The 23,634-nt window shown below is 40.5% G+C and overlaps 4 protein-coding genes across 6 annotated transcripts; 1 reads left to right on the top strand and 3 right to left on the bottom strand.

The window, feature by feature from the left end:
• Positions 1-98: 98 nt before the first annotated feature.
• On the top strand, positions 99-2,954 carry LOC143375410 (NFU1 iron-sulfur cluster scaffold homolog, mitochondrial). The gene is made up of 4 exons (XM_076824499.1): positions 99-396; positions 518-945; positions 1,435-1,538; positions 2,667-2,954. Exons 1-4 carry the CDS (start codon positions 281-283, stop codon positions 2,886-2,888), a joined length of 870 nt encoding a protein of 289 aa, XP_076680614.1. The 5' UTR covers positions 99-280; the 3' UTR covers positions 2,889-2,954.
• A 10-nt stretch (positions 2,955-2,964) lies between these two features.
• On the bottom strand, positions 2,965-5,880 carry Rack1 (Receptor of activated protein kinase C 1). Its single transcript, XM_076824373.1, has 5 exons — positions 5,640-5,880; positions 5,129-5,337; positions 4,637-4,843; positions 4,350-4,460; positions 2,965-3,329 (listed from the first exon to the last, which is right to left on the bottom strand). Exons 1-5 carry the CDS (start codon positions 5,746-5,748, stop codon positions 3,012-3,014), a joined length of 954 nt encoding a protein of 317 aa, XP_076680488.1. The 5' UTR covers positions 5,749-5,880; the 3' UTR covers positions 2,965-3,011.
• A 1,602-nt stretch (positions 5,881-7,482) lies between these two features.
• On the bottom strand, positions 7,483-9,799 carry LOC143368144 (very-long-chain 3-oxoacyl-CoA reductase-like). The gene has a single exon (XM_076810537.1). The coding sequence runs from the start codon at positions 9,440-9,442 to the stop codon at positions 8,519-8,521; it is 924 nt and encodes a 307-aa protein (XP_076666652.1). The 5' UTR covers positions 9,443-9,799; the 3' UTR covers positions 7,483-8,518.
• Positions 9,800-14,112: 4,313 nt separating this feature from the next.
• On the bottom strand, positions 14,113-22,863 carry Rin (ras GTPase-activating protein-binding protein 2). 3 transcript variants are annotated; one of them, XM_076830091.1, is made up of 9 exons: positions 22,735-22,863; positions 21,293-21,475; positions 21,032-21,212; positions 20,574-20,948; positions 20,077-20,505; positions 19,761-19,941; positions 18,659-18,918; positions 18,424-18,583; positions 14,113-18,291 (listed from the first exon to the last, which is right to left on the bottom strand). In XM_076830091.1, the coding sequence occupies exons 2-9, from the start codon at positions 21,388-21,390 to the stop codon at positions 18,143-18,145; spliced, it is 1,833 nt and encodes a 610-aa protein (XP_076686206.1). In that variant the 5' UTR covers positions 21,391-21,475; positions 22,735-22,863; the 3' UTR covers positions 14,113-18,142. The 3 variants fall into 3 exon arrangements, with proteins under 3 accessions (XP_076686206.1, XP_076686205.1, XP_076686204.1); XM_076830090.1 differs by lacking the exon at positions 22,735-22,863 and adding an exon at positions 22,494-22,728; XM_076830089.1 differs by lacking the exon at positions 22,735-22,863 and adding an exon at positions 22,580-22,728.
• Positions 22,864-23,634: the final 771 nt, after the last annotated feature.

Genomic DNA, 23,634 nt, shown 5'->3' with positions numbered 1-23,634 from the left:
AAATCTCCGGCAAAAGATCAAGCCTGATCTGGCAACCCTGGCTCTAAGCCTATTTGTTAATAAATTTCACTTAACCTTAAAAACAAAAAAGTAGGGTTGTAAATATATCAATCGTGACGTCACTGTTGTCAATATGTAGGCGTCTCGAGAATAATAAAACTGCGCAAATTATACATATATACATACCTTTACCTACCAACAAATCAAGCGAAAGACGGAAGGAGAATGAATGAGAAACGTATAACAGTGTAACATAACCTAACTTCGTAGTCAGAGAGTAATGTTTTGGCAGTCGAAGATAATCAATGCAGGAACAATGGATAAAATACTAGCGAACATGTTGCGAGCCAGTCGACGTTTACCACGTAGATCATTGGCAACATATCAGCATCCAAAGTAAGGTGGCAGAATTGAAGATAAACTTTTGAGAATAGAAATAAGCAAATAAATGAATTCTAATATGCGCTTGTGATATAAAAATGTTACAGTACTCATGGTATTATTATATTATGTACAGAATCATAAAAAGCTCTGCAGTACATATGCACACATGCTGCGGTACCCGTATGCCAAAGTCGTGTCTGTTCCAATCTACAAAGCAGTTCGATGTCAATGACGTACAGAAGCGTACGATGTTCATTCAAACGCAAGACACGCCGAATCCTAATAGCTTGAAATTTCTACCTGGCGTTAAGGTGCTCGAACAAGGGCAGACCAAAGATTTTCCTAATGCCACAGAAGCATACTGTTCCCAACTTGCAAAGATGTTGTTCAGAATCGAGGGCGTTAAGTCTGTATTCTTTGGGCCCGATTTCATTACAGTAACAAAACTGGACGAGGACGTCGAATGGAAATTATTGAAGCCTGAAATATTTGCTGTAATCATGGATTTCTTTGCGTCTGGTGTGCCTATACTGAGCGAGAACCAGCCAGCAGCAGATACACGTAAAATTCTTTTCTTCACAGAGTATTGTACAAAGTGCGATTTATATCACTGTAAAATGGATTTATTGGCTAACACTTCCTATGCTTCTCATATAAATCATACTTTCTGTACCGATATATCCTGCATTTATTTAGATGAGACTAGCTTAAAGTACCTGGCGTTGCCCGGGTAAAACTTTTGAATACCACATAGTATGAAGGGGGTGAAATAGGGGGAAGGGGAGGGATGTCCAGATTTCATGGTAGCCTAAATGTTCCACAGGGTTTAAAGAGTAATTACGCAATGTTTGATCCAGATCGGTTAAAAAAATCGAGATAAAAAGTATCCTATATGTTATTCCCGATCCCGGACTACGTGTATACAAAATTTCAGAAAGATCCGTTGCGTAGTTACGACGTGATTGGGTAACATACATACAAACATCCAAACACATTTTCGCATTTATTATATTAGTAGGATAAAGGAATCTAATAATTTTTTCTATACAGAAATTAACGAAGATGATGATGAAATAGTACAAATGATCAAGGAGCTATTAGATACTCGCATACGACCAACAGTACAAGAAGATGGAGGTGATATCGTATTCATGGTATGCATTCGTTTACAATTGTTTTCAAAGTGCTTACCAGTCTTTGACGGACTTATATTGTGTTATATTTACTAGTTTGGCAGTCATTTTCGACTTTTGAATTTTCTTCGGGGAACCATCCAGAATAGTTCCAAATAATTAAAAAAAAATCCGTGTAAAGTTTGAGCTCGATCGGATAACGGGAAAGGGTGCCCCTGGGCCCTTAAACATTTAAATTATTATTTAACAGCTCGCAAAAGTCGATTTTATATAATATCCTCCAAGTTATTGATTAAATAAAAAAATATGTCAAATAAAAGTTGTAGATCCGGACAAGGAGCATCTTTTATGTTGTATTACTTTTTCTTGGGCGAGAAACGGTTATCGAAAAAGGCCGAAGAAACTAAAAAAAAAAACTATTTTTTCTTAAAAAATTTTAAAGTTAAAAAAATTGTTTTTCTCATTTGATATGTCATGAATGTTTCCTGAAAATTTCGGTCCCAAATTTTCAGGAAACATTCATGACATATCAAAACACTGAAAATAAGATTTATTTTTTATCTTTTTCGCATATTTCGGTATATGTCCCCCTTAAATGTTTAAAAAATAGTCCTCGAAAATAAAAACTCCATTTTTTTTGTTCGCCTTCATAAATAAAAAGTGTTCTAGAAGTATTTAAACTTTCAAAATTTGAGGAATTTTTTTTTTTTAGTTTTTCGGACTTTTTTCGAAAACAGTTTGTGGCACGAGAAAAAGTAATACAACATAAAAGATGTTCCTTGTCCGGATCTACAACTTTTGTTTGACATATTTTTTTATTTAATCAATAACTTGGAAGATATTATATAAAATCGACTTCGCGAGCTGTTAAATAATGATTTAAATGTTTAAGGGGCCAGGGGCACCCTTTCCCGTTATCCGATCGAGCTCAAACTTTATACGGATTTTTTTTAATTATTTGGAACTATTCTGGATGGTGCTCCGAAAATCTGGAAATTTTTTTTCACCAAGTGTAAATAAGAGCCACCCTAATACTTACTGTTGTATGCTGTCGACTTGCCATCAACCGAGCAGTTTAGTTCAATTAAGCAAAGTTTAAATAAACCTTTCAGCTGAATGTTTAATTTTGCTCAATTTTACTACTTACAGGGTTTCGAAGAGGGTATATTGAAGTTAAAAATGCAGGGTTCTTGTACGAGTTGCCCAAGTTCCGTGGTCACTCTAAGGAACGGAGTGCAAAATATGATGCAATTCTATATTCCAGAGGTTCTCGGAGTGATCCAAGTGGAAGATGAAACCGATAAGATAGCGAAGAAAGAGTTTGAAAAACTCGAGGAAAGAATTAAAACATCTGAAACCAGTGAGAAGTAGAGATCTCCTTATTTATTTAGTGATTGTGTAAAAAAGTTCCATGTAAATAAATGAATTAATCATTCACTGTTGAATGTACCTTTTTCATTTTTTTTTTTATTATTTTACTTTTGTACAAAGTCTTTAACGGCTAGATACAGAAACTTGCCAAACGCGAATGGTGTTGTCGGAGTATCCAGCGAACAGAGTTTGGCCATCAGTGGACCATGCCAATGATAGACAATGCGGTGGTTCCGCTTTACTCGTGGCAGACACAACCTCTGGTTTCAGTTCTTCGACCATCTCTTTGGTTTCGAGATCCCATATCTTAATCCATGGTCCAAACGCGGCACAGAGCCAGTATCGATTGGGACTGAAGCACAGGGCTGTAATGATGTCATTGTGATCCAGAGTGTGCAGATGTTTTCCATCGTTCAGATCCCATAACATAGCCTTGCAGTCCTATAAATTTCAAAGCGATTGTATTTAAAACTCAATAAGAACACTTTAATGCTAGCTTAAAAAGTCCGATTATACTAAACGACAGGGGTGTGCGGGTACCCGACAGTTCGGGCTCGGGACCGGGCGGGATCCCGATACTTTCGTATTGCTCGAGATCCCGATACTTTCGTATTGTTCGAGATCTTGATACTTTCGTATTGCTGGAGGTCCCGAAACTTTCGTATTGTTTGAGATCCCGAGACTCAATTTGGGCTACAAGCATGACCGCCACGAGCGGGCAATTTGATTTCAGGTTGGCTCGGCAAAACTCGGAGACGGAAAGGATTATGTATATCATTTATATCACTACCAGTGATGAGTTTTTACCATTTTGTCTCCTGTTGAATCATAATTTGTGTCTTATTATTCATTTACATATACATTTTCATTGCTACCAAATAGTTTGTGAATACTGAATATGTCCATATACGTAGTTAAATAAATACCATATTCAAAACTTGGGAGGAAGACTATTTTTAGTTCGATAATATTTTAAAATCTTAATAAAGTAACATTTTATTAAATGTACTATTTTATACGTCTTATCTAAGTACGTATATGGACATATCCAGTATGCACAAACTAATTGGTAGCACTGAAAATACATATGTATGCAAATGAATAATAAGATACAAATTATGATTCCATAGGAGAGAGAAAGGTAAAAACTTATCACTGGTATTGATATAAATAATACATAATTCTTTCCTTCTCGATCTCCTGTTAATAGCTGGCTTTCGAGCCGATCGCGTCAGAGTTTTGCCGAGCCGACCTGAAATCAAATTACCCATTCATGGCGGCCATGCTCTCGTAGCCCAAATCGAGTCTCGGGATCCCGAAAACATCGGTATTCTCGAGCAATACGAAAGTATCGGGACCCCGCCCGATATTTTCCGACCCGTCCCGAGGTTCGAGTTCCCGACCTTAGGAACGATCCGCACACTCCTACTAAACAATACAGTATTCTCCTCGAATACATACTTTGCCGCCAGAAGCACAGAGCGAACCGTCCGGGGATACAGTAACTGTGTTAAGGTAACCAATGTGTCCGCTGTGGTTGATCTTTAGCCTGCAGTTGGTCAAATTCCATACCTAAAAACCATTTCACTGATAAAAGCAGAAGCAGCTGGTAATTTTGGAGAACAGTTGTAAGGTTTCAAATCAGTCCCATATCCGCAAACACACATGGAGAATCGTGTTGAATAAAATTATACATCATTTTACATAATCACAAAGTATATCAATAGATTGTGTACGAAACGAAGTACCTTAACCAATTTGTCCCAACCAGCGGAGACAATAATAGGATTCGAATGATTCGGAGAGAATCGCACACAGCTGACCCAGTCTGAGTGCCCATCATCTTGAATGGTGTATTTGCACTCCGCCAAAGTGTTCCACAATTTGATCGTCTTGTCCCGAGAGCCAGACACTATTTGACGATTGTCCACAGAGAACGCAACACTCAAAACGTCCTGTTAACAGACATTTGCTTGGTTTATTCAACTCATTCGCCACAGGCGACGCGAATACACATACTAAATGCGATCGATACTTACAATACCGAAGACTTAATGCCCACCTCTTCTATTTATTAAAGATAAAAAAAAATATATAAAAAAAAGCTTCAGTATAATTCCCATCACTCACGTAGTCTATCTTCTGCCCGTGGCATTCAATAAAAAAAAAATTGGAAAAAAAAAGCTTCCGTTTGTCTCGTGAGGAACGACGACTGGTAGATCTGAAGGAAAATGTCACACCTTAGTATGGTCTTCGAATCTCCTCGTGGTACGACCTGCGGCCAAGTCCCAGAGGCGTAGAGTTTTGTCCCAAGAACCAGACAGAGCATAGTTGCCGTCGGAGGATAATACTACGTCGCTGATAAAGTGGGAGTGGCCATACAGGCGTTTCTGAGGAATACCATAGTTGGCTTCGTCACGAGTCAGCTTCCATACTATCAGAGTTTTGTCTACGAACAGAATTCATGAAATGAATATGTTCTTATACGTGTACATTATGCATAATCGAGGCGAAAGTATATTTCGCATCGAACCTTTAGTGAGCGGCAAGAATAAGCAACAGATGAATAAGTATTATAAATGCAGTATTGTTTACAATGTAATTTTTTAGTAAACAGTATGTACTGGCCTTAAATATTAACAGCAAAAGAAATATCGCTGATGCTTCGATACCTCATATGCACATATGTGCCGCGCAACAATAAATTGATGGAAAATCATAACTATATGCTACTGGATAGAATCGACTTACCACGTGAAGAAGACAATATCATGTCCGGATATTTCGGATTCGTCGCGATTTGGGTGACCCATCCATTGTGCCCCCGAAGGGTACCCCTTAGCTGAAGAGTTTCAGTCATTTTTCAAGTGTTTTAACGTACTTTACGTCGTGGATTAAAATGGATTACAACAAACGGTCTACATTCAACAAAGTGTTGAACGAAAAGAAGGACGCAACCCCCCTTTTCGGATGTGTCCGCCGTCACGGACTACGCGGTACTAGATGCGCAACACACGTACGCAGAAGGCGCATCTATATCATACACTTAATCCTCGAATTTCATTGGTTAACGCGAAACTCATGTGCGCTCGGCCAAAATTGTCGAGGTAAAGATTCAAGATGTTAATTTATGGCTGTTAACACTATAATCTGATTTTTGAGAGTTGAGACAAAGAGGAGATATAATAAGAGGCGTCACTCTGGGCGGAACCAAAGAGGAGATATAATAAGAGGCGTGACTCCGGGCGGAACCTTTGAAGTCCGTACTTGAGCTTGGCATTTAAATTGGCTATCTATTCGAGCGGGGTATTCAAATCGACTAAATGTACCTTACCGCAATTTGCTGATTATTGCCGAAGTTTACCGTGGTTTACCGATCATTGCCGAATGGGCATTTAAATTGGTTATCTAGTGATTTCCCTAGTTTATGTCTGTCCTTGTCGAGTGACGCCTCTTATTATATCTCCTCTTTGGTTGAGATCTGAGGCAGGTCCCTCGGACGGAGCGTGGTTAAAGAGGAACCAATGGCACGCTATGGATTGCGTGTGGCGTAGCGTAGGGACCCCGTCTCAGGTCTCAGTTCTCAACTCTCGAAAATCAGACTATAGATGGTGCTATTACATATAGAAGCGTAGTGATACTCTAGGGAGTGATCGGTATAACCGCAGCCATTTTGGAGCAAAACTGGAAATAACATAACCTAAACGTTTATCTCTTTCTTTCTATCGATCTATCTCTTTCTATCAGTATTTCTTTCTCCCTTTCTGTCTCTTTCTATCAGTATTTGTGTCTCTTTCTTTTTTCCAGTTTCTTTCTCTGTCTACTTCCGCTTTTGCTCCAAATCGCGGGAACCAATCAGCGACGATAGACGTTGTTCCAATCACTGCCTAGAGGATCACTATAGAAGCGAGGAGTGCTGCGTCGCTCTAGCAGTAGATGTTAGTTCAGGTCAGCAAGCATGTTTGAAGCATGTTTTGTGCCAACGCGTGTGGGCAAAGTTTCCATCTCTGTACTTGTTCGTATTAAAAAGATTCTTTTTGTAACAGCAAGCACATGTCTCCTTATAAATACAACAAAAACAACTCATTCCTTACTAGGGTAAATGTGCCTGTTACTGTGTTTGCCATATTTAAGTGTGCCTTTATATTTAAATAAGCCGTATGTGAACAGTTACACATGGCTAAAACGATTTTGGCCGTCGACAATAAAAACGGTTGCCCCCCTGCCTTTTGAGAAAAAATCGCTTATTTTTCAAAACTGATCTGTATTAAACTTATACAAAAAATGGAATAATTTTAAATTTTTAATTAAATTGACACTACAAAGTGGATTAAAAATAGCATGAGGGGTATCATCCCAAAGTTGCCCCCCCCCCCCCCGGAAACAAGTCTTCGGACACCCTTGCCCTCTACTATATAATTACTGAAAAAATTGAAAAAGTCAAGACGCAGAGCGCAGGGTTTGCCAAATGTAGGGAAACGTGGCCGAGTAAAGGTGAAGTCCAACGGCGCGTCTGTTTGGCAAGCGCGAGTCGTCGAGCCGACAATGAACGGGAGCCCAAGTCGAGCCAAGCTTCTTTGCCGACTCGCCAGGGCCGGCGGAACCCATTATGCACGTAATGCGCCGCATGAGGGCGCCAGCCGAAGGGGGCGCTAAAAACTATATCGCAGACTTAATAATAAAGGAATCCAACTCCCATATAAACAAAATGTAAATGTAATTCTTATTTTATTGTACCTCGTAAAGGCAAAACATATTAAATAGAAAACAGGTGCAAAAATTTAGGCGCGCCAAAAATTTTCTTGCACAAGGGCGCCAACCATCCTGGCGCCGGCCCTGCGGCTCGCCAAACAGATTCACCGAGCCTAGCCGAGCCTAGCCGAGCCACGCGCCGTTGGAGTTCACCACCTTTGTGTCATTCGGGTACTTATGCATACTCGACAGTAACTATCGAGTGTAACTTGCGCGAGAATCTCTCAAATGGACACGTACCTTTACGTTAATATATGAATGGTAAGGGGAAAAACAGGGACTGTCAGAAAACACCGTTATCGGGGAAATTATGTTTTAATACTTTAGTCCATCAATAAAAAAACAAGGTTCAATGAATTTAATTTTCTTATATAATTTTCTTCTTAAATATTTTCTTCTTTTAACTTGACAACAGATGCTTATGCTAAGGCAAAGAGTGAGGACATTCCGTTCCGTATTTTGTTCTAGTGCAGAGTGGGCATTTCCTGTTTTTAACACGTATACCAAATGTTTAACGTTATCTTACAGGGGAATTTGAACTTTATAACCCGTTTTTGATTCGATAGTTCTATAGTCCCAGTTGCTACCAACAAAATATGCTATAAGTCCCAAGATCAGGAAAAATGGACATTCCCGGTTTTTCTTCCTTACCCTTCATATTAACATGCTTCCTAATTGCGCGTGCGGGTATATTAAATTTGAGAATACCACATAAAATTGAAACAAATTAATAACAAATATAAAAAATGAGTTTCATTTTAAACTCGAAATGCTTCTTGCCATATAGTGAAGAAGTCCAGTTGCAAAACTGACGCAATTAAAGGATGCACGAACTTTGTCTTAAATTAAGTGTAATATATTTAAATATTTATACAAAATCATCCTATGTATCGACGTAGCGCATTGTTCCGATTCCCTTCCATAATATTGGTCATCCAAACGATGACGGAATTGGGTGATATCCGGTAGATTAATTTAATTATCCAGATGAGAATCGAATGCTCGAGGAAACCTGTCGTCACGTTTTCCTTGCCTATGGTTTTAATAGCACTTTGCACGTATTTATCCGGTGTCGGAACCATTAACCCCGGCCTCGGTGAATCAGCCGTGTGATTGGTAACCGTGCCCGGTAACAAGCATTGCACGATTATACCGTGTTTCGCGTACTCGCTCTGAAGGTCTCTGGTAAATTTCATGATGTATGCTTTCGTAGCAGCGAACACGGTTAAAAGGGGGCTCGGTAACACGGCCACTATAGAGGCGACGTTCACAATCACTCCTCTCCCTCTGGCGACCATTTGTGGTAACAGGATGCGGCACATGTTTGTAACAACAACGACATTACAGTGCACAATGCTCATATAGATCTTCTCTTTATGTGGGAGATCGAGGAAATATTCTGGATGCGGGTAAGACATGCCTAGGTTGTTTATCAGCACACCGATCTCCAGACCGAACATTTCTTTCTCGATTACGTTATAGGTTTCCAAGCCTTCAGAGAGATCTAGCTCAATCACTTTCGTCTTCACGTTGTACATCATCTCGATGTTACTTGCGATCGTTTTTAAGTTCTCCGCGTCTGGACTCACTAGTATCACGTTCAGCCCTATTCTTGCGAGTGCCTCCGCGTACGCTCTTCCTACGCCATGACAGCATCCGGTGACAACTGCCCATTTACCCATTGAGCATAAATCCACGGCCGGTGCAGAGAAAAAGTTCTTGTAGATTTTGTATATCATACTTCGAGAGAATTTGTATCCCCAGTATATGATCGCTACATAACCTATTTTCTCGACCAACATAATTTGCCACAGCGATATATCCGGTCTGTTTCAGCACATATCAAGGGACTATACGTCGAATGATAAGCCAGCCGTATTCGTTTATCATCACACGTAATTCTGTCCCGTTGGGAGAATTGTGGAGAGGGATTCTTGGTGTAATACGGTTAAGGAACGTAAAAGACTGGCATATTTCAAAAGTATAAAACAGTCGAATGGAAGTAAATGGGATCGCTTGTAAATATGCCTTCCCGCGTTTTATTTCTCGAGAAATTATCACTACATTCACTTTTCATTGTAAATAACAGAGTTTGGTTTAACGATAACTCGATATGTTACACGACTCGTTTTACAAAATTACATTGTTGTAGCCAAGTTCGGAGACTGTTTTACAATTAGCCCGGTTTCACACGGCGATAAGTACCTACATGTATGCGATACACGTATGATGGACTTATCTAGGGCAAATCCTACTTACGCCCAAATCGCCCGCGGCCACGACCGTAGGATTTTTCAGTTTTTGTAATAAAATGAATATCATTAATTATATGTTTCCGTGTTCGAGTCGTAATCCATAGTTAAAAATCTGTATTTTCCGATAATGGCTCATTTACAGATTTCTCGAGAAATTTTATAATTGCTTATTTCTTATAACTCGAGAAACTTAAGGGGGTAGACACGTCACGTGACCTGGCCGATTCGGCAGGTCGGTATTACAGCATTTTTTTCTGCACAGAAATGGTAATACCGATAGATCGACGATTACCCGGTGAACGCGAGAGGGAGCTGTTTGCTATTTCTGTATTCTATTCTGAATAAGGAAAGAAATTCTCAGCTGTTCCGTTATACTTATAAAAATTTAAACGGAAAGTCGGCTGGTACTGTAAACGTAGAAAATTCATTGTACATTTTAATTACTTGAAATGTGCTTATGCTACAATATTGTACGTTAGCAGTAAGGAATTCTAAGTGAAAAGGGAAAATAGATGAGGGAATGTCCCCAGAAAATGAAATTTGTTAGGTTAGACATTTTTTTACTAGCAAAGCACCGAAACAGTTAAAAAAATAGGAAAAGCAGTTAACGCAGTTAAAAAAATTAAAAACCGATTTTTTTGTCGTTTTTTCCGTGTCAGAGTAACTTATACATCGAATTGCTTCATGAAATAAGTGTTTTATGCGATCTTCAATGTTTATGCGTACAGCAAAACATCATAGGAATTAAAGAAACTGAAAAAACCGAATCATTTGAAACTGTTATGCTCCTGACATTACTCTGACACGGAAAAAACGACGAAAAAATCGGTTTTTAATTTTTTTAACTGCGGCGCACCGAATTGAAAAATCTGAAAAAAATTCAGGACAATAGTAACAATGATACGTACTTACAGTAAAAATATAATTATAGTGCCAAGACTGCTTCGATGCACAATCGGCATTTTGCAGCATTTTTTGGCGTTTTTTAGTTTTCACGGCTTGGTTATTCAATTTAAAAATCTGAAACAATTCTCTAATATGTGCCCCGATAACAGAAATGTCTCTGATTTTTTCCAAAATTTTTCATCCCCTAGTATAGGAGAAATTCGGCAAAAACCTGATTTCCTATTTTCGCCCTTTACTACTTATCCGACCTCCCACCTCATGAATTAGATATATTCACAGATGGATCTGGACACAAAAAAACAATAGGAAATAACACCAATGAAGAAAACACAAAAACAGGTGCAGCTTTTTACATCCCCCAATTAAACAAATGCGAATCCTTTAGCGTAATAAAGGAACACTCTTCAGAAACTCTAGAAGCAATAGCAATAATAGGAGCGATTAAATTCTTCAAAACTAGCACTCATAAATCCTGCAAAATAATATCATACGCCAAACATCTTATTAGGAAATTAAATCAAACAAACCAGAACACACAAGAAAATCAATACATAACAGAAATAAAATTCCTAGCATACGGATGCCAGACCATACATAAAGAAATTCTCTTCATATGGTGCCCAGGTTACCAAGGAGTAGAAAATAGTGACAGAGCAGACCAACTAGCAAGAGCAGGGAGAGAAGAAGGAAAGCCCATACCAACAAATCTTACAATTAAAGAAGCAAAAAATATCTTCAAAGCCACAGCCTTATCAAACTGGAAAAATGATCTAGAGACAAAGTCACAAACAAACAATAACAGTTGCTTTAAACTAATAGACGACAACATACAGCTAAACACACAATGGTTCACCAACTATAAACAAAAACCAAATAGAAAGACGATTTCAATAATTAACAGGATCAGATGTAATCATCACAGAATAAATGCACATCTATATAAACTCTCCATAATCCCAGAACCAAAATGCAACTGCGGTTATGAAGAAGAAGACTTAAACCACATGATATTCACATGTCCCCTAAACAAAGACGCCGCAGACAATTTCATTAATTTCATTCAGACGAAAGGAATACAAGCCCAATACGACATTAGGGCCTTAACCTTTAGTAACGACATGGAAACAATAAGCAACATAGCGCAGGCTTTTGCAAGCATGAACACACAACTATAAGAGAACGTACAACCAACCAACCAAGCAAACAACAAAACAATTAACAAATAAATTTCAGACAGCAAGCAAACTCGAAGGATAAGGAAAGAAGGACCAAGAAATAAAACACTGTGGTATCAGCGGAAGCTAAATCCACACAAACATTATCTATCTATCTGCAACCGTTTTCCTAGCCGCGTTTACGACCGGCCGGGGCTGCGAGCCTTCCATGGAAATAACATGCGCAGTGGGCGATTTTGGTGCAAGTGGAACGCACCCATAATAGACGGAGCATAAACTGAGGGGGGGTGTAAGATTCGCGGTAAGGGGAGCGATACAGGCAAATCGGGTAACGCAGTGGTTATGCATGCTGAATGCTTCCGAAGCTAACCCGACGTGCCTGTATCTAACCTCTGCCTTTTCTTCACCAAGCCTATATACCGATAACCCCAACTTCTGCTCTGTCTATATATGCCTATGCATGGCGTCAACGCTGAAAGTCCCGTGGACCGATCACGTGACTGGTTTTGACGCTCAAAACGAGTGTCTAGCGTCAGCATGAAATCGCACCTTTACTCGGCACGAACTTTTCTAGCGACACATATCGATACATATATTTTCAAAAGCTGTTTGGTGGTACAAAAATTAAAATTTGTGATATTCATACATTTCAAATATTCGAACCTTTGCTGAATATAACTCGAGCTTTATAAAATTGTGCCTTATAAATAAAATCCTCCAATTTACTATTTTGTGTCTTATGTTTTGACATCGATAAAGAAGTACTTGGTAAATAAGCAAATGGCACTGGTTAAATATTGATGAACAAATATTCTGAGAATCGATATATTAAAAATCTAAGGTTATCTATTGACCTTTCAACATTAAGTAGTCAATTAACAACATGGGAAAGATCATATTTTCTAAAATTCTACGTAAGATGCAGAGCTGACAGAGTTATTTCAATAAAACTGTCGTTTGCGAAACTTGATTGCTCAGCAGACTAATATAAAGTGATCACAGATCGAGTTACTAAACTTGCTAGACGATAAAGAAATTGCGACGATGTGAGAAAATAAAGCGGGAACTAGTGAAATTATACGGACATGCATTCCCTAATAATGTATGAATGCAGTTACTAAAACAATGTGTGTAAATATTTTTGTAATGTTAAATGACAAAAGTATTTACCAATTAGTACTTTTACTTTTCCAATGTTTACGTTATTTCGTGTTAGGTTTATGATCGTCAAAAATTGATGGTGACTTAACAGTCAGTTTTGGAACAAATGGAAACATTTTGTACACAGAATAAGAATGTAATTAATAAGAAGCTGCTGATACTTTGAATTAAATGTCGCATAGAAAACAAACACGAAGTGTGAGAATTTTTGTAGATGCGTTAATTTAAAAAAGAAAAGATCGTTAAATACAATTTATCTATTTAAACAGAGCGTAGTTTTCATAATTGAAAACTCTATACTATGTAATCCATTTAATAAAGAAATATCGCCAATAATCTTAACAATAAAAACTGGCCTATAGTTTCATGTGATTCAATTGAGAATCTGCATTGAATATGCCACAATGATTAACTGAAAATAGTAATCAGCATGAACAATCCAGCCTCTACTGTATTTAAGTCTCTACAAGGATAGGTATATACATTTGCACAAAATAAAATATTAATAAATAATTTAGCAAAACTATTAATAACAGTTTAGTACAATTAATTCAGAAATTATTTTGCTACGACTAAAAAGGGTCTGCACAGAATATAACTTGAATTATTTGAATCATTCATACTAAATCAGTTTGAAATAAATGAAAAAACGTGTTGTTTTCCTCTTTTATGTTTCCCTCTCATTACAAATTTTATTTAAGAAAGATACAAAATGCTAATATATCAATGGGGATTGGTCATCGACAAAAGAAATCACTTTTTATTCGAAATAAACGTTCAGAGCTTATTTAAATAAATTAAAGTACACATTCTTCCAAACAATTGTAGGCAATACAATTGGACGTTGTTACTATAAATGATATTATCCATGTACTTATATACACGTAATATTCAGCCGAGGTTTGTAAATAAAATGCTCCTCGAAATTTCAAAGAAATGGTAATATCCACATAAATAAAGCGATACTAACAGGAATTGGTAGTAAGGTAGGTATATTATACTAAATGCAAAAAGTTACAATACATTTGACGTTTGTTCTTCTTTTTTTTTTCATTTTCCTTTAACATTATCTTTCTTTTTGTTGTTGTAGTAACGTTGTCCATGGTTGTACACACAAACTGGCCTGGCAGACCGAAATAAAAATGTATGCTACAAAAATTCACAACTTATTGATCGCCATCCTCTAATTATTATATTGTTATAATTATTCGTGTTTCCTCTTCGTATTCCCTTCTTCGTTCATTATATTTATCCTCTTTTTAATTATTATTAATATTATCATTATCAATATTATTATTAATAATAGTCACTTAAAAATGAAAACATTCACACTAAAAATTTGCAGCTTTCGTTCTGGCATAAAGGGATAGCCTCGTGTAAGCCCTGGCACTTGAACACTTTCCTTTCACAGTTGAGTTTTTATACAAGTCACGCGCTTGGTAGCTACATCTATAAATCACAACGGAATTATACAAAAAAACTGTCTACACACATACATTGAGAATTTGAATTTAAAGAAAAAAAGTATCGAGGGTAGAGATTAAAATGTTGCACTCTATAGACCGAAGCTTGGGGGTAAATGCACGCTTGCAATTGGACGCGAAAACACGTCGCTTCAGATTCACAGAGAAGAAGTAGATTCAGTGCATAGAATATAAAATTTCGAACGGCATTGCTTCAAGGACAAACCTCGTGGGTATTTAAAGCTTTCGCAACTACAAAATCATCGCTTTTGACAATAAAAAGTACTGTTTCCACGACTGTAAGCTCGAACGAGATGCATGAATCGTAGATATCGCAACTGATACGGGTAACGGATACTTGAGCCAGCCAGCCACGCGAGATTGCCCCTTTATCTACGGCTGAGATCAAGCAGCTTCATCGCCGCGATGCAAAGCGCAATGTTTTACAAACATGAAATTTTGTTCCACAAAACTTTCGCCGTGTGAAGCTGTACCTAACTAAAAATACCTTAAAGGAGGGGGGTTTAGGGGGGGGGGGCCGTTAGGATAAATACAACAAAGACAACGGGGGGGCGTTGCCCAGCGATGACCCTGCCACATCCCAGACGTAGCAATCGTAACGCATTCGATTACAAACTATTGCGGATGTTTCTTTCATGTAGACTACGTAACAATTTTTCTTCTTTCGTGGATCAATAAGAAACGTAAATAATTACTTTTCACATGTTCTCAGCCTTTAATGTCGTAGCGTCTTGCGGTTTCAGTTGCCGTGCACACATTACGGTCCTCCCGCCGAACCACGATTCGGTTAATTTACCACCATCAACATACATGCATATTCGCGTCGCCACCATCGCCCTTTATCACCGCTGTCGGGTCGGGAAAGAAACGGAGAACGAAACGCAGTCAACGTTCACTCGCTCCGTTCCGTTTCGTCCATGTACTTGGTTCAGGGCGAGGTGCCCCCACGTACGAGATGGCACATAAATTATCGTACATGCGCAACGACCGTTTCGCCGCGGTGTAGCCTTTCCATTACAAAAATTTGCGCCCGTGGCTTTTGCTATATTGTTTCAATGACAGCTTGAGAATTTTGTCCCCGATCGGGCACGATCACTTTCGACGCGACACGAATTCGCATACATAAAACAAAAAGAAAGAATGACAGTTCGGTGTGTGGGGGGGCAAAAACAGAGATTAGGCGAATGGACCAGGGGTGTATCGCTTCTAGTAACCACGTGGTCTCTAACAATCGCAGTACTCAGCTTGTTGATAGAAATTTGAAAATAGTACTCCTGGTGCTTTCATTTTGATAAGCATATATAATTCTCTCCTCTATTTCGCTTGTCCTAGCACCTTTATACGGACACGTGTTGAAAGTACGGGTAGGTAAACGCTATTTATAAACTATGGTATTATATACGCTTATGAAGATAAGGGAATAAAAATGTTCCTCAATTCCGTTCGATGATATACAACGAGTGGGCGCGCCGAATTCACTTTTACCAAGCGGCGTGCAAGCTGGTACCGTAAATTTAATTCCGCTGACAAGGGAACATTCCCGTCGCTGTTTATACTTTACGAGAATGAAACTGTTCGTTTGCGCGGCGCCAACGTGTACTTAGACAGAAGTATCGAAGAGAGTGCTTCTGATTAACGCGCCAGAAACTATTCTCGATTTAATTGTCGATATGAAAGTATACGTGGCCGGAAATGGAGCCAGTTAGAGAATAGTTTAAGATCGTTCATATATAATATTCGTCGCCCTTCCGTTTGCTTAATAGATTTGAAGAATCCCTATTTACGTACGCACGATAATTACAAGAGTAATGCTAGTTACATTAGTAAGGTAGGAAGATTTCATCTTCGTCGATATACATTACTAAGTACTGTGAGAAATTTTTTGTAAATAGGTGTTGCACGAAGGCGGACTAACATCTTGTGTTGTAATAACGGTACTAGGCCTATCTATATTTCCCTCCTAGTAGCGCTTTGCGAGTTCTGCAATTACTAGAGACTATTGTGTCATAGAATGTTACAATTCGCGGTACGACCGAATAGAATAGAAATTTTGAGGTAATATCATCCTTGTGTTTGTTTCAGCTAAGGTGTAAAAAGGGGGGAGGAAAACAGAGGCGAGAAGGGAAGAGAAATAGGAAATAAGAAAGTAGAGGCAAATGCAGAGAAGGAAAATGCTTTTCCAAGCGAAAGAGCTTTTTGCGAGAAGTGATGCATGGGGAGGAGCAAGGAAGGGATGGAAAATCGAACAAAAATCAGCGGATTGGAACAAAATAGAGCATAAAGCGAGACGCGGATGAGTTAGGAAACGGCGAGACCAGCTGCAGTCTAAGGGTTACTGTCCCACTACCAATCGATACCGGTCGATTGGTAATTGGCCACGTTTCGTGAGAAAAGTCGACTGTCTTTTTTTTGTATGCGACCACAGGACAGCCGCAATTCTCTAATCGTTAACCAACACCGACCAACTACCACCTATAAACATTATTGCCGACTTTCTACATGTGGGTGGAACGTTCAATCGGCAGTCAATGAATTAACTCGAGAGCATATGAAACTTCGCGAGGGCCATTCTCGCGACTGAGACAGTTCGTATCCTCTCGCTTTAATTCCATTCAGTTTGGCTCGTGACTTATTTATACGATAGCGGAATCCGTACCGCCTGGTGTCTCCATTACTGAGATTGGCAAACGGAGAAAATTCAAAGAGCGACGTATGACCTTCGTCCCGACATTCATCCGAAAGAAAACAAAAGGTGTGCTACCCGAAACCCTAGTCCGACGTGTACAACACGAGCGTACGTTCCCTTTTTCTCTCGTTCTATTTTTCACAGTGTCCCTTGTTTTTGTATGCCGCACACGCGTCCCAATGGCTTCGTCGTCATCGTCCTTTCGTTCGAGTTCCCTTTTCACACTTTCACCACTTCGATTTTGGCAACAACTTTGTTTCCTGGATGCCGACGTTCTAAGAAACGCTGGGGCTAACGTGTCAGGAGACGAGACACGGCCGTGCTTCTGCGAAGGGGTACGCAATCACGCGTCGCTCCGCCATACGTATGCGTACATATGCAAAGTAGATGCAGTAGTTCCTCTCTTTCATTTCTCTGTCATGTTCTCATCGTGAAGTCTTGTGGAGTGCCTGACGTCGATGTATGAAGGACGAACTCGTAGTATTTTGCTTCATCAAATATCCAACGAACCAAGTTGAACGTTCAATGAATTACTTTGCTAAATGATTTGTATCCTTATCCCGGCGAGCACGACGAACTTAGCTTAAATGCGATAACCCGATCATCCTACTCGAGTTCGTGTTCCATACAGTTTGAGCTGTGTCATCTATAGTTGTTGCTTGACGAACGATGCAAGCGATGTTTTAAGCGTAAAAGGATAGCGCCTTTAATCACGCCGTGTGGCATTACGAGATAGTCTTGGATTTTTGTGGTTGGAAATGAGGATGGTAGTTATATACCGGTGACTTGTTCAAGAAGAAAAAATTGGGGGGTGCCTTTAACATTGCTTCGAGTATTAGCGGCGGTTCTGGTAGTTTGGGTTGCTTGGATTACCAGGCTGTCGCATTCCACCGCCTCCCCTTCCGCCATCGCCACCCCGTGAAAATCCTCCGCGTCCACCTCTCGCGCCATGCTGCCCGCCCCTCATTAACCCTCCAGGTCCACCTGCAAACCGTCCACGTACAGGATTAACCGTAATATTTTAAAGAATTACACAGCTTTACATTCTTTTACGTCGAAGGACTAAATTTGATAATTCTTTCATTTCGCTAAAAAATCTGAGTAAGTATCACGTACCAGGACCTCGTTGCTGCTGCTGCTGTTGCTGCTGCTGTCCTCCCAGCGCTCTCATATTACCATCATTAGAATTTAACCGTCCACCACTGCCGTCCATCGACGTCCTAGGCCTGACCTTCTTCTCCTCCACGTTCAATTTTTGTGAATTTAAATAGATCGACTACAAAAAGAAAATATATAAGAAATAAACTCGTTTACTATCGATGGAAGTGCATGTTGGACGAACGATACCAACCCCGCCTTGCAACACTTTGCTAACAACTTCTTGGTCTTCGAAGGTGATGAATCCGTAATTAGGCACTTTTCCTGTGTTATTTCCCTGCGGACCTTTGCATCTGTCGTTCGATTTACTGTGTATACGCAGCTCCACCACCCTGCCAAACGGTTCAAATATCTGCCGCAGGTCGTCCTCGGTCGCATTGTGCGGCAGGTTTCCAAGGAACAATTGGTGAGCGTCGCTGTACTGACTTTGCCTCATACCACGGCGATCGCCGTCTAAGAAATTTATTTCCCTTATCAATACCGTTGCTATCGTAAATACATACCTACTAACTTGGTTACTACAGTGCTCCGATCAGAAGAAGTCGACGGGAAACTCTAGGATCCGAATTAGGTCCAAATAGTATTTTCCTGTTAGCCGACGCGACAACGTCGACGAATACAAAGTAGGGGTGTGCGGGTACCTGAAAGTACGTGTACCCGAGCAGACGGGTCGGGTCGAAAAATTTCGGGCGAGTACCCGCAACATACGAATGTTCGGGTAGCCCGAAATTTTCGGGCATGGTTGGAAGAAGTCGGGCAGGTTCGGTCCAAGTCGTTATCGTCGTATTTCGTCGTCAATTACTCATACAATCATAGCTAGCCACAAGTCAAGTTAAGTGACGTTCGTAGTGCATATATGCATATGTAGATGTATCCTATCAATTTCTTAATAATGTATAATATGTACATTAAAGAACTTTTCACACATATTATTAGGTACAATAGTATACTTTATTTTAAATTAGCATGTAAGAAACGATAATGCCGTGGACCGAACCTGCTCGACTTCTTCCAACCAAGCTCGAAAATTTCGAGCTACCTGAAAATTTCGAACTACCCGAAAATTTCGAGATACCCGAACATTCGTATGTTGCGGGTACCCGCCCGAGCCTGCCCGAAATTTTCCGAACCCGCCCGAGACCATAATCTCGGGTACCCGCACGCAACTAATACAAAGTAAGCAAACGAGACATGGGCGGCGGGAGCCAATGCGCGCGAAGTACCCCCTTGCCCCTTGTACCTTTCAGCCGGCTTCTTCTCGTCGGAGCACGGTACGTTACAATAAATCCCTCTACCTCGTTGTACCGGTCCTCCTCGAGGAGCTCTCTGTTGTTGATGTTGCTGTTGCTGCTGATTTCCAACTCTGTGAGTCTGTTGCTGAGGCGTAGAGACGTTAGCCGCCGTAGAGAAAGCAGGCCCGGTGCTGGTTGGGTGCATCGGCGATCTGTCTTCCAAGCGCATGTTCGTCATTGGAGGCTAAAAGTAAAGATTTATGTAGCCTCCAGAACATTTCGACCGTCAGTCGTTACAAAAATTATAATGCACGTTAGTATACAAATCGAAGAAGATTTTGACTGTTGAAGATAAACACTGCAATCATAAAATATATACCGGTGACATAGATAACTTAGGAGCTTGAGGACTAGTAGCGCCAGTGGTACTCGGGAAGGATTTCACAAGATTGGCATACGTTTTCGGTCCGCTACTGGTTACGTTTGTATTTGACACTGGCTGTTCCGGTTCGGATTCTTGCGCGGAAGGCGTAAATGTTTCGGCCTCGGGTTGCTCGCGAGTCTCGTTTGTCTGAGCTTGCGGCTCGCTCTCCGCCTGCGGCTGCTGCTCGGCTGTACTGTCTAATTCTGTTTCTTGTACAAATTGCGTTTGCGACGTGGGTTCGGTTATGTATTGATGCTGCTGTGCAGGTTGCGGCGGCGGTGGCTGTTGCTGCTGCTGCTGTGGCTGTTGAGGTGCTTGCTGATTGATCAGTGGCGTTTCTTCGTGGACTGATCCATTCAAAACTTGCTGCATTACCGGGTGTACCTGAAGCATATTACTCTATTTACTACAGCGTTCTCTTCAGATATTCTCGTCGCGGTGGGGTAACTAACATGGGACTGTTGTGGCGGTGGCGCGTAGTACATTTGCTGTTGCTGTTGAATTACAGGTTGCTGCGGAGGAATGAGCGGCGGCTGAGTTTGTGGCTCGGTGGATGCAGCCGGCACTGAGATTTGCTGGCCTTGAGTCTGACGCTCGTCTTCCTCGGGCTCGGAGCGCACTCCCTCCTCCACTTCCCTCTCGCCGGACTCACCTACACCCCCTTCTACGCCGCCAGCATCCACCTCTTCCTCGTCGGGAAAGATCAGATCTTGGTAACGGAATATATCATTATGTACATAATACGTTTTAGGTGCTTGTATCGCCAATACAAATGTTTGTGTGAAACGACGCATTGGTTGCCCAGCGTTAGACAGTTCCCCAGACACCTGCAAGTAAAGGACCATTGGAAATAAATCCAAGCCGTTCCATATCGCTTAACACATCCGTGCTATCTACCGGTGTTACTTACTTGCACGACAACGCCGTTCTCAAGAGTTAGCTGCGAATCGACCTGACTTATCTTGGCATGACAATCCCGGAAGTTTAGCTGCTGAATCTTCTGGTGTATTTGCTTTTGCCCAATCGCTGGAGTCGACTCTCTATTGGAATCTAGTCCGCCGTGCACGAAAGAAGAATGCTGGTTGTAGAACCTGCGACGAGGTAGAACGTGAATAGAATTCCGACGACGTAGCATTAATAAACGTAACCAATTCGCTGAACAATAAATTACCTATGTAGATGCGCAGGGGCCTGATTAAGTAAAGTGTAATATTGCCGGACGAATTCGCGACCGACATTTTGTGGAGAAGGGGATGCCTCCATGACCATTTTTTTATTCCTAACGTCTAAAATAATACTTTGCTTAAAGAGCAATGGAAAGTTCACTTGGCGAGTGTTAAAATTAGAAAAATGTCTGCAACAAAAAAGAAACAAACACTCATGATATAAACAGCCACGAATATCGTCGAATATTTAGTTACCTACGGCACGTCCATCTTTTTTTAAAAAAATTAACAAATTATACAGATTTCTCAGCTTTATTAACAACAACTAGTACTCGTTTAAATTGTAAATAAAATCCGTTGTACGTAATTGTATTACAATATGTGAGCATACATCAACAATTCGCAACATACGCACATAAAATCATAAAACGAAAAGGCGCAGAGACCAACGGACGCGCGATACAGTCGGGCGCAAAGTACAGGCAGCACGCGTCGATCTAAGTGGCTATCTGTGGATGTCACATAAGAGCGAAGTGCTTAAAATAAAGATACTCTTACAAATAAGATCTAATCGCACAGAGGCTGAGATTAAATTTAATATCCCATACACTCTATTTCCCGCAACAACCGACCCATTATCGTAATCGCAATATCTCAGAGATGAACTCGCACGTTGTCGCGCTAAGCGAGTGAACAAAGAAACGTATACATTAACCGTTGCTATTGTTCGTATACGAACGGTAAACACGATAGAACTGTGAGAGGTGCGATCCACGCGTGCAGAAACTCTTGTTCGACTGGAATTTCGCATTGAAATGCGTGGGTCGCGCGGATGCACGCGTTACGGAGAAACATGTGCTTGCGTGAGCACGTTATATACAAGAATTCGCCTCCTATGGGATTTCGCCTGAAAACACGAGAACCGTCGGCTCTCGCTGGACTCGCGTGCGACCGCGAGGAGAGCCGAGGTCGAGGGCAAGGGGGCCGGCCCGGTTGCACGAGCAAGCATGGCGAATTTTTCTTCGTCCGAGAAACGGTACACGCTAATCTCTCCATCGGGAGATACGGCGAAACACCTCGGTAACTAACGCTCAACACGGGCATCGGGGCGCTCGATAAGTCGAGCGACGACCATTGGGCAGTAAATATCGTCGGAATTAGCGAACGATAAACCGGGCTGTTCTGAGGAGCTCGCGTTGTGCTTGCCTTCCTGGTTCGTGCCGTGTTCTTCCCTCCGTGGAGCCGAATGAAAGAACATCGGCGGTGCCGATCTTATGGCGTTCTACACTCACCCGATGGAATCACTAATGCGCGACACAACCCACTGCTTATTATTCCCCGAGGAAACGAGATGCTGCGACGGAAAACAGAGTGTCTGCACGGGCAACAACAGTTCACAGTAATGATAATTATAAAAACAGTTCAATGTAATGAGTCCTTCAAGCACCTTGATGTCAGCACATGCAGCGGAACCTGCACAGAAGCACCGGTGGTATAGAGATGAACGACTCGAAGTCGCGTGCTAGCTTCGGGGACCGAGCTCTGCGGCCGTCGCGGGAACTACGCGGGCCGATTCCACGAGCGCGATTCCTCGAACGTGCGATGTCGTAGATTGGCTGAGCTTACGGGGATAAAGCCATCCATTTCTGTGATAGCGCAAGGAGTTATAAAAAAAAACTCGCATAAATAAATAAAGAAATTTTTTTTAAGTTAAACTATTAATGTATGTGTTACAAACGAGAAGGTTGCATTTTTAAACAATTAGATCATAGTAAAAAGAATTTCAAAAATGCTTATGAAGATTTCGATGGATTTACCTAATAAATCCTTACCGGAAACTTTAAGGAACACGTACTTTACAGAACTGAATAAATTGATAATTATCATGATTTGCACTTATGTATAGTGTTTATTATATCATAAAAGGTTCAAATTTTATGAAAAAATAGCAAAATAAGCACTTTTAAAACGTTTTCGTATTTTTAAAGAGAATCTGGTAATTGGGACAGGAATGTAATGCTTGTCCCTATTGCCGTGCCCCTCGGTTGCCCTCTGTAACTGCTAAACCTAACCTTACTTTCGTTTCTCAGAACGGGTGAACAGAAATTTATATTTGCATATTTTGTTTTTGTAATGAAAAGGTCATATTAAAATTACATAAAAACACCTCCCGTAGAGCAAAAAAATGTTTTGATCAGTTCAAAGTTCAAAGACATAACCAAACCGCGAGAACGCTATTCAAGGGATAACGCATTTTTCAGGGTACGGTAATTGGGACAAAAACATGTATTTTTATTTCAATTAAAAAAATATGAAAAATTAACATTTTCAACCCGAAAAAATGCCT

Source organism: Andrena cerasifolii, chromosome 1 (genome assembly GCF_050908995.1).
Source record: "Andrena cerasifolii isolate SP2316 chromosome 1, iyAndCera1_principal, whole genome shotgun sequence".
NCBI lineage: Eukaryota > Metazoa > Arthropoda > Insecta > Hymenoptera > Andrenidae > Andrena > Andrena cerasifolii.
This window is presented reverse-complemented; position numbering and strand designations above follow the sequence as displayed.

Bases quoted from the DNA above. Each gene is read 5' to 3' on its own strand.
- LOC143375410 (XM_076824499.1), top strand. From the start codon at position 281: ATGTTTTGGCAGTCGAAGATAATCAATGCAGGAACAATGGATAAAATA. The intron at 397-517 runs GTAAGGTGGCAG...TATTATGTACAG, and splicing joins GCAACATATCAGCATCCAAA to AATCATAAAAAGCTCTGCAG. The intron at 1,539-2,666 runs GTATGCATTCGT...TACTACTTACAG, and splicing joins GAGGTGATATCGTATTCATG to GGTTTCGAAGAGGGTATATT.
- Rack1 (XM_076824373.1), bottom strand. From the start codon at position 5,748: ATGACTGAAACTCTTCAGCTAAGGGGTACCCTTCGGGGGCACAATGGA. The intron at 5,338-5,639 runs GTAAGTCGATTC...TTCTGTTCGTAG, and splicing joins GATATTGTCTTCTTCACGTG to ACAAAACTCTGATAGTATGG. The intron at 4,461-4,636 runs GTACTTCGTTTC...AATGGTTTTTAG, and splicing joins GTTGGGACAAATTGGTTAAG to GTATGGAATTTGACCAACTG.
- LOC143368144 (XM_076810537.1), bottom strand. From the start codon at position 9,442: ATGTTGGTCGAGAAAATAGGTTATGTAGCGATCATATACTGGGGATAC.
- Rin (XM_076830091.1), bottom strand. From the start codon at position 21,390: ATGGTCATGGAGGCATCCCCTTCTCCACAAAATGTCGGTCGCGAATTC. The intron at 20,949-21,031 runs GTAAGTAACACC...CTTTACTTGCAG, and splicing joins AGAACGGCGTTGTCGTGCAA to GTGTCTGGGGAACTGTCTAA. The intron at 18,919-19,760 runs GTAGAGGGATTT...TAAATTTCTTAG, and splicing joins AGGAGGACCGGTACAACGAG to ACGGCGATCGCCGTGGTATG.